This window comes from Crocodylus porosus, unplaced genomic scaffold, assembly GCF_001723895.1.
Source record: "Crocodylus porosus isolate Cpor-Errol unplaced genomic scaffold, CroPor_comp1, whole genome shotgun sequence".
Taxonomy (NCBI): domain Eukaryota; kingdom Metazoa; phylum Chordata; order Crocodylia; family Crocodylidae; genus Crocodylus; species Crocodylus porosus.
The window spans coordinates 39115002-39124399 of NW_017728911.1; the positions used below are offsets into that span (position 1 = coordinate 39115002).

At 54.5% G+C, this 9398-nt stretch overlaps 1 protein-coding gene across 3 annotated transcripts in view; it reads right to left on the reverse strand.

Moving 5' to 3' along the window:
• The window catches only part of CALML4 (calmodulin like 4), a 9698-nt gene extending 990 nt beyond the window's left edge, over positions 1 to 8708 (reverse strand). The window contains exons 1-4 of one of the 3 annotated variants that reach the window (XM_019533869.1): positions 8632 to 8705; positions 8505 to 8535; positions 6838 to 6936; positions 5179 to 5367 (exon numbers count right to left, since the gene is read on the reverse strand). In XM_019533869.1, coding sequence (XP_019389414.1) covers positions 5179 to 5367; positions 6838 to 6936; positions 8505 to 8535; positions 8632 to 8634 — 322 coding nt within the window. In that variant the 5' untranslated portion in view covers positions 8635 to 8705. Of the gene's footprint in view, positions 1 to 5178; positions 5368 to 6837; positions 6979 to 8504; positions 8536 to 8631 lie in introns of all 3 variants that reach the window. The other 2 variants (XM_019533867.1, XM_019533870.1) reach the window with 2 other exon arrangements.
• Positions 8709 to 9398: the final 690 nt, after the last annotated feature.

A 9398-nucleotide genomic window follows, 5' to 3' on the forward strand; every position in this document is an offset into this window, starting at 1 on the left:
CTCAGGGGTGACCACCAGGATCCAGGGGAACGTTTGTTCACCAGAGCGCCCCAAGGGATGACGAGGTCGAACGGTCACAAACTCTGCCGCGACCGATTCGGGGTGGACATAAGAAAGAACTTCTTCCCCGTCCGAGCTCCCGAGGTTTGGAATAGACTGCCGCAGGGGGTGGCTCGAGCACCTTCAAGACACGTTTGGATGCTTACCTTTCTGGGATCCTGTGACCCCAGCTGACTTCCTGCCCCTGGGGCCGAGGGCTGGACTCGATGATCCTCTGCGGTCCCTTCCAACCCGAATGTCTATGAATCTATGAAAATCAGTTCTTAAACTGGTCTGACCTGCACTTGAGCAGGGTTGCCTCAGTACAAAAATGGGTTTAAACTAAACTCCGTTTATTAAAGCTAAACCAAAAGAGAAGACTTGCACTTGACTGACTCGGTTTCCATGCATGCCTTGGGTAGTCAAATGCCACTTCCTCACATAGACTGACCTTTAGTGTTACAAGCAAGTGGGCAAATGGAAAAAAGAACAGTTTCTTCTTTCTGACTTTAAAACGTATCCCTTAATGTTGGAAATGTGTGGAAGGTACAATTTGCCAATATGCCTGTCTTTATGGGTTGAAGACGTGTTGTCTTCCAGTGCTCTGCCTTCCAATATTGACCCTCCCTTTCCTAAAAACTAAGCAATTAAAAGGGAGTTGATATCTTTTCGTTAATTCCTTTCTCATCAAACGTGAGAAACGTCATTTGTACCAAGTTGCTGTTGAACTGGATGTACTCTTTCTGTTCCTACATTTCAGGAAACAACAGGAATCTTGTTACTTGCCCCCTGCATGCTTTTTTTTTTTTTTTTTTGATTCTTATAAGTGTTTGGTTTTAGTAGGTGTTCATTTTAACATCCAATGAACTCCACTGAGCTTTGGGCAACAGGCTTGCAGACCATAGGGCCAATCCTCTGTCAAGCAGAGGCTAGAGAATTGCTTTGATCGTTCACGTGGAGTCTGTTTTAGAGGACCGTGTGCTGTCTCTGTTGCTTGCTGCCCGTGGCCGTTGGACAGTCTTACCGTGGTTAATTATTGTGGTGTTCTTCTTGCCCATTGACATGTGCATCCCTCAGCCTTTTAGTCTGAGACTCCATTGATGCTGGAAACCCCACCCTTTGTGCCTCCCCCAATAGGGACCTGTGATGGACACCTCCACTCACAGAAGGGGAAGTTGTCTGGATTGCCCAGAAACTCGGGGCCTTGGGTGCTCTCAACATCCTCTTCTGCACGTAAGTGTCTTGGAACATAAAGCCGTCCACTTGGCATGCCCTGCTGTTCCTCCTGATACCCCAAGGAACCGCAGATGCAGTCCTCGCTCATCATGAAGTCACCCCATAGGGAAGAACTAGGTCACTTCTGCTTCCTTAGGAGGCCATGAACTTTGCACATCTGTCTTCCGATCCTTCCTCCGGCCCTGCATCTTCCAGGGACTCTGAGCTCGTGGGCAGGCAGATCTCAAACCACCAGCAATGGTGACTGAGGACATTGTGCATGGCAGGACATCTCTCAAGCTGGGATCGACCTCTTATTTATCACAGACAAGACCAAGAAATGCCAGGAATTCTGCTCCAGAAGGGGCCCAGATTGGGACCCTGCATGATCCTTCCCTCATTGCCTGGAGGCCAGGACTCTTCCACTTCCAACCCCTGCTCCCTCGGTGTTCATTAAGGCATGGCCAAATTGGGTCCATCTGGCCAAAACGGAGCTCATGTAGCCTTCACTGCCTGCTGGAAGGACATCCCTGTCCTAGGGGCAGCTACATGGAGCTTGGTCCACAGCTTTGCAAGGCTTGTCTTCAGGTAGAGGTTTCCAGCTCCCGCTGTTCAATCAAACCCCAGGACACCCCCTCCTCTCGCCCAAGTCAAACAGATCCTGCCTTGTTGGTTGCCAAGAGTGCGATCCATGCAACTGGTCACTGGAAGGAAAGACGATGGCTCTTTGAGATGAGGACTCCCCTGTGATGAATAAATAACACAACACGTCTTGCCCCCACGTGCTAGGGAGCACTCTTCCAAGTCTGAGTTTTGGTGAAGGAGGTGGCGGGGTGCTGGGTTGACTCAACCCCCTGCGCTACGGATGGTGCTGGGCCGAGAGCACGAGGGCTTCTAGGGCGCAGACGCCACCGCAACAGACGTTGCTGGCCCCAATCATCCCGTCTCCGCGTGGGGTGAATAAAATCTTTGTGGACAATGGGTATTGAAACACTACAGTAGCTGTAAGGTAAGTAACTGTCTTTTTATGTGATCAAGAGGTCTAATATTTCTACTTTCAACTAAGAGACTATCCTCCTAGTAACTGTATCTTTTTAAAGGGTTAAACTTAGGGTAACCCCTGGCCGTTATACATGAGAAAAAAGGAAAACGCTTTATTCTTTTCTGTAAAATAAAAAAGGTAATACATTGAAGAAAGGAAAGGGGGTTTTTTCCTGTCTTTTTTTGTGTTTTTGAAGCTACTGTAAACAAAGCTACATGCCATTGCCAGCAAGTAGTGAACATTGCGGATGACAGTGAAATCGAGTCTGGGCATCAAATATTTATTGCAGTTCAGGAAGCTGAGTTTAGGGTGTCAGGCGAAGGTCTGCGGTGGATGTCTTGTGAGAGAAAACATGGCTTGAATCTATAACGCACCGTTGGCCTTTGGGAGACGAACCACATCTCTGCTCTTGGAGGAATGTGACCTGCCCCCCATAAGATGTTGTTAATTGTGGGAAATATTTCTATAATGTGTTGCTCTTTTATTCAGCTCTCATCACTGCGGCGGTGCCTTCAGATTGTAAAAAGCTGCACATGGTGTTTTTCCTGCGCGTTCTCCCAAATCGAGGTGTGCTTTATTCATAGGATTCATAAGTGTTTGGGTCGGAAAGGATCTCGGCCGATCTTCGAGTCCAGTCCCCTGCCCTGGGCAGGAAAGAGCGCGTCAGGGGCAGACCCAGCCATGTGCGTGTCCACCCTCCTCTTGAAGACCCCAGGGTGGGGGCTCGCAGTGCTGTCATATTGGGCTATCTCCCAGACGGCTGGTTTAGCTACCGATGGTGAGGGTTGCTCAGGCTGTCCCAATGAAGCGTGCGCTCTTTGTTAGCCCTAGGAGGGACAGCGGTTGTGCCCATGAAAAGCCTGGAGGAATGTGTGTACGAAGTCTGGGTCTTACTAAGTGTTACCAACTGGGTCAGAACGAGTTAGGAGGCAGGGCTGAAAGAAGTAGGGTGCTTTAGTCTGGAGAAGACGGAGGGGGAGATGGCGATCGGTTTCAAATATCTGAAGAGCGATTATAGAGAGGATAGAGTAGACTCTGGCCATAGGGGACGGGGCTAAGAGCGACGGCCTGAAGCTGCACGAGAGAACGTAGGTTGGAGATTAGGAGGAACTTTCCACCCACGACGGTGGCCGAGCACTGGAACAGGCGGCGTAGATGCAATCTCCGTCCTGGGAAGTTTCCAAGAGCAAGTTGGACAGGCTTCACTGGGACGGTTTATTCAGGGATGCTCCTGCCTTGAGCAGGAGACTGGAGTAGATGCGACCTTGTGAGATCCTTTCCTACGATCCTCCGCCTCCTGGCGAGTCCTAACCTAGCAGAGAGCCGATCACTTCAAAGCTCTTCGGCCTCCTTGAGCTGCAGCGTGGCAGAAAGTGCCTGTGCTCGGAGGCCTTGAGAAGGAGCCAAAATGCGAAGCCTGCGGCCGGTCCCTTTTGGAGGAATAAAGCGACCCGAGCGTTCAAAGGACGGGGCGGTAGCATCTGACGGCGTTCTCGCCCTCTCTCGGAAGTGGCTTGTCTGATCCCCCTCCAGTTTGGACCAAACGGTTTGTTTTGTGAGCAATGAAGCAGAAAGCCCCCTTTTTTTTGATGCTCGCTATGCGCTGGGGAAAAGATCAGCTGTACAAGAATACCTTCTGATCCGTTTGATGCCCCTTGAGAGCTCCCTCCTGTTGTACCCTGGAGGGAGATTTCGGACAAAGGCGCAGCTTGTATGAAATGCCTTTGAGAGACGTTTAATCCAAAAAAAAAAAGTCCCTCTGTGTGCTCCTTTCAGCGCTGGGAGCGTTCCCTGGGAAGCTGCCAGCTTCCCTTGCGCCTGGAGCCTGCACGGCCGAGCACAGCAAAGCTGCCTTGGTGGGCGTTTTATCCGACAGGCATAGCGAGCAGTCCCCGTTCAGAAGAAAACCTCCCTTTCCCGAGGCGATCGGGAGGGAGAAGAACGCGGGAGCCGCTCCCGGACAACGCAGGACGCGTTGCTGCTGGCGCCGGTAGAGGCAGGTAGCGCAGCCAGGTTCAGAAAGGGACCAGACCGATTCATGTAGGGAGCTGCACAGGCGGGGAGGCATCCTCTGGTGTCCCTAAACCAAGCGGTGGGTGCGAGGGAGACCGTGGTGGGAGATGGGTCGCGTTCACTCTTCGCAGCATCTGCTACGGGCACTGTCTGAGACTGGGCGTTGGGCGAGATGGGCCGTCGTGATGCACCGTGGTGCTGCTCGTGGCCTCGCGTTCTTACGCCTCATCTGCCAAGCACCAAACTTCACTTGCTCTGGGCGCGCGGCTGGCGCCAACAGAGACTCACTTTAGCATAGCTGCTCCGGGCATGCGCTAGCATAAGGAAGACTGGGATGTGGCCTCGAGTTACTGGTTGACTTACCTTTCCTGCAGGTAAATCCTGAGAGCTTGGTTCTCACAAGCAGGTAAGTAGCCTCCTCAATGTTAAAGTGCATCTGGCTCCATGCTTACAGTCTCTAGCTTGTGGCTATCCCCCTGTAGCAGCACTTGGGCTGGCCCTGCCTCCGGTTGCCCACTGGTACCTCACCTCCTTTGGGCAGATCAGAAGGCAGCCACGAGAGGAGGATGAGCGCACGCGATGTTGCAAAGTGCCGTGCTCAGCGCTGCCCTGAGCGCCGCATCCACGTGACGATGCAGGCAGGGACAACGGTATCTCATTTTCCGTGTGCCCCAGGACACGCCGCTGCAAGTAGAAAGCGTGCAATTCCCCTCCTACTCTGCTCCCTATTGGGGTTGAGCATTCGCAGTGTAGACAAGTTTGGGCGCTAACCGGCTACAGGGGTTTCACCATCCCGTCTCCCTCCAGGGCAGGCCGGTGGAGCGGGAGGGGGCAAAGCCCGGGCCGTAACCTGCCGCGTGACACCGTACCTTCCTCCTCCGAGAGCTTTTCTCCCATCTTGGTGAGCTTGGCTCTCAGCTCGGACACGGGGATGAAGCCTTTCTTCTGCCTGTCTATCATGGCCATGGCTGTGCGGATTTCCTGCTGCGGGTCTTCCTGCTGCATTTGCTTGTACATTATATTCAGAAAGGTGGAAAAGTCCAGTTCTGCTCTCCGGTCTGGAAGTGCAACAAGAACCAGGGGGTTATTGTGATCTGATGAACATTATTTTTCCTTTTGTGCTTCCTCTTTCCCCAGAGACCGGTCCCTTCCCACCTGGGCTGGGTCTGCTCCGTCTCTTCCGCATTATTACCACTGGATCCAACCAGCCCCGGCCTTTCTTTCCGCTGGCTGACTTGCACCCATTTGCTTCCTGGCATGCTACTACCACTACACAGAAATGCAGCCCTTGGAGGGGGGATGCTTCGCCTTGCCCATGAAGGTGTTGACCTTCAAACAGGTACAAAGCCTCCCGTACTACGTTCGGATGTTTGCTAAATGAAGGCAATCCCCTTGAGACCCAGCCTGTGATAAGTGGCCGTGGCACTTAAAGGTAAATGAGGCTCCTGGGTCTTTGCTGTTCTGCTGTGTCCTTAGGACAAGCATTAAGGACGTGCACGGTTTGGAGTAGTAACTCCCTCTTTGCCTATCAGAAAAATAAGGAAAACCAGGGGTGATGCCTCGAGAACTAGTGGCAGGTGCTGCCTCTTTGGGGTGTGAAACGTGCCTCCAATTTCCTTCGGCAATCAATGTAAGGACTCTCATTTGACCTTTCATTGCAACCCAGTAGGTTTTAGAGTGTGTTTGGGGAAACCGTTCCTGCCCGGGAGAGCAGGGAGGCAGTGGAGGAGCCCAGGGATGTGGGGGACTGTCCTGCCCTGGAGGCTTTCAGGAGGGTGCTGGGTGAGGCTTGGGCAGAGGTGATTTAGGAGCAGCCTCCTGCATTGGTGCAGGGGCTTGGACCAGTCGGAGGATCCTGCGATTTGTCCAGTGACCCCGGTCCTTAGCAGCAGCACCGCTGTGGCTTTGCCAGCTGTTGTGCCAGCTGCTAATTCCAGGCGGATTCGGTCCACCCCCTCGCCTGCCTTTCCTTTGATCCCTGCTCTGCTCTCCTAGATGAAAGCACCGTGTTTCCCACCCCCTGCTCTTTGGCTTTGAAGGGCTGCAGGCTCCTCGCTCACCAGAGCAGCAGCACCCGGGGCCTCGGCAAGATGACCCCAGCCCTGGGTCAGATCAGGGGTGCGTCCAGCCCCGTATCCTGTCGCTGACAAGGACAGTAGTGGATGCTTTAGGGGGGAGCGCGTATGAGCAAAGCGTGCATAGCGATCCGCCTTAAAACCCGGCTGGTTAAGGATGCTGGAGGTCCTAGACATCCCGGATTGCGCTGAATGTTTCCTAGGCACCTCTCCCGCTGGACGTCCACCTCTCGGGCTACGGCAATGCTGATTTCAAGCCTGGTCTGCGATTGAAGCGTGTTCGCCTTCTCCACCACCTGGCGTGTGGCTTGTTTCGTGACTCGTGTCGGGGTAGCCTACCCGTTACCCCGGGGCTGTCTCGCCTACGTCTGCCCGGATCCCTGCCCCGCTCCGTGCTGCTGATGTGTCCTAGAAGAGCTCCCAGCGCCATCACCCCGGCCCCACTGCACTTACCAATTTTATGCCAGAGAAGGTGCCTGTCCACCTCCGACGGAGTCGGGCTGGCTCCCAGGCACCGCATCACGGTGATCAGGTCGCTGGCTTTTATCTTGCCTTTGTGGTTGTTATCGTAGAGGGAAAAACATTCCTTGAACTCTAGTTAAAAACCCCAAAATAACAGGTTTTGCTGCCTCAGATGGCTTTGATTTGAAAGCACGGTTTCCCCACCAAGCCACCCATCGGGGAGATAAAAAGCAAACTAGTGCATTTAACGGAGCTGGAGATTTTTCTTTTCCTCTTGACCCGGCACAGTCTTGTGTGGAAATCGTGGGGTTTTGGGGATTGTGCTGTGCACCCCCCCGACCTGGGGAGTGGGCAGGGAGGAGACCAAAGCTTTCCTCTGCTGCTGTTGCCTCACAGCACTCTTTGGGGTGCTACTCCCCCAAACCTGAGCCCCCCGATCCTCTTTGCACGCAGCTGGCTCCTCCGGGCTCCCCAGCCTCCCTCCCCAAGACGGCCCCTCCCAAGCCACGGGCCTGTTATAACCAGAAGCATCTTGGTCTTTGGGCTCCCCCAGAGGTTTTGGCATGCTTTTAAGCCTCTCCCCCGAAGTGGCAGAGGGGTAAAATGACTTGCCCAAGGTCCCCACATTGCTCTTGGCTCTGCTCCCCAGGCATGCCAGGGAGGTGCCTCGTGCTCACAGCCTCACGCTTTTGGAGAAGCGGTCTCCCGTGGGGTGCAGGGAGACCAGGAAGGGTCCAGCGAAGGGTTATAACAGGCCCGTGGCTTGGCAGGGGCTGTCTTGGGGAGTGAGGCTGAGGAGATCCTCTTTGCACGCAGCTGGCTCCTCAGCCTCCTTGCACCCCACGGGAGACCGCTTCTCCAGAAGCACGAGGCACCTCCCTGGCACGCCTGGGGAGCGGAGCCAAGAGCAATGTGGGGACCTTGGGCAAGTCATTTTACCCCCTGCCAAGTCTTGCACTCGGGACCAGGAAGGGTCCAGCGAAGAGCAACACAACTGATTTAAAGACCTGGGAAGTGGGACTTAGAGGGAAAGGCTGAACGAACCAGGCGAAGAGAAGACCCGGCGTGGGATTTGAGAGCAGCCTTCAGCTACCCGGTGGGGAGTTGCCCCGAGGATGGATGGATGGAGATGCTGTTCTCTGTGGCTGCAGGCTGGGGAGCAAGGGTCTTGCATCTCAGCGAGGGCAAGGGAGCTTTCTGACTCGAGCATTGCAAAGGCGCCTCGAGATGCTGTGAAATCTCATCCCTGGAAACTTCCCAAGAGCAGGTCCAACAGGCATGGGGCTGGGGTGGTGCAGTCAGGCAGGATCCTGCCTTGAGCAGCATGGGCTCAGTGTGGCCTCCTTTCCAGCCCCACTTTTCTAGGACCCCTCTCGATCTCCAGAGATTGCCCCAACCTCCAGAGCTGCTGCTCAGAGGGGTTGGACAGTGAGATGTGAATCCCCCCTGCGCCCCAGGAAACCCAGCGTCCTTGGCTGGCACGCAGACCCGGGGATGCCTTGCGTGGCAGGACGGCGCCTTGCACTGCGTCTCGCGTGGCCGCACGCGTCCCCACAAACAAGAATACCGGGTGGCAAAATGACGAAATGAGCTCCCCCAGAAATGAGCAGCCAACTTCTTAAACTGACCCTGCTCACGAAAGAAATGACGGCACCTACCATTAATTTGATCCTGGGACAGGAATTTTGCCTGCAGCACGACAAATAAAAAAGAGGAAGGGGGAGAGATGGGTTGGCGAGGGGGAGAAGACCCCTTCCCGCTGAGCCCCCCAGGCTTGCCACTCACCATTTGTGCAGGAGCCGCCCGCCCTGTCCCGTGTGCTCGCTGCCTGCGTCCTGCGACCGGCTTTCTAGTTGATTAAAGGGCTGAAGTCCACCGATGCTGGGTGGAGAACGGCAGGAACTGTAATAAATACCCTGCTGCCATGGCTACCAGCCCGGATCCACGCTGCAAGCGCCCGGCCGCGGCGCGCGTGGGAGCTGGCAGGGACGAGCTCTGACAACGCACCGGGGATTTCGGGCATGTCGTGAGCAATGAGGGGTTTTTTGTTTCGCATTCCCCCCACCCAAAAGAGCTGGAAACCAGAGGCAGAACTTTCCCGGGCCTAAATTTGAGGTCGGCTCAGCCCTGGGGTCAGGCGGCATAATGAGCACAAAAGGCTCAGTAATCCCGAAAAGATTGCAAGGCGCCGCATGCTGCGCTTAAATACCGCCCCTGGGAGACAGGCTGGTATCTAATGAGGCTGTTTAGCAGGGACGCGGAGGGGTTATCGATTCCTCTGTGATTCCTCGTGGTCGGGTTTTGCTGCTGGGCAGGGGAAGAAGTTGTTCAACTTTTTAACTGCGTGCCCTGGCCGAGCTGCTTGTGCTGCGCTCGGCTTTGGCAGGGAGGGTTGCATTTCAGCCTCTGTTTCTTGGTTGCTGCTTTTGTGATTTATCAAGGGCTTTCAAACAAAGCCTCCAAAAGCTGGATGGTTTAAGGGAGACTGGAGAGCGGGGAGGCTTGTGGCATCGGAGAAGCCCAGCTCACCGGGAAAGTGGTGCTGAAAACTG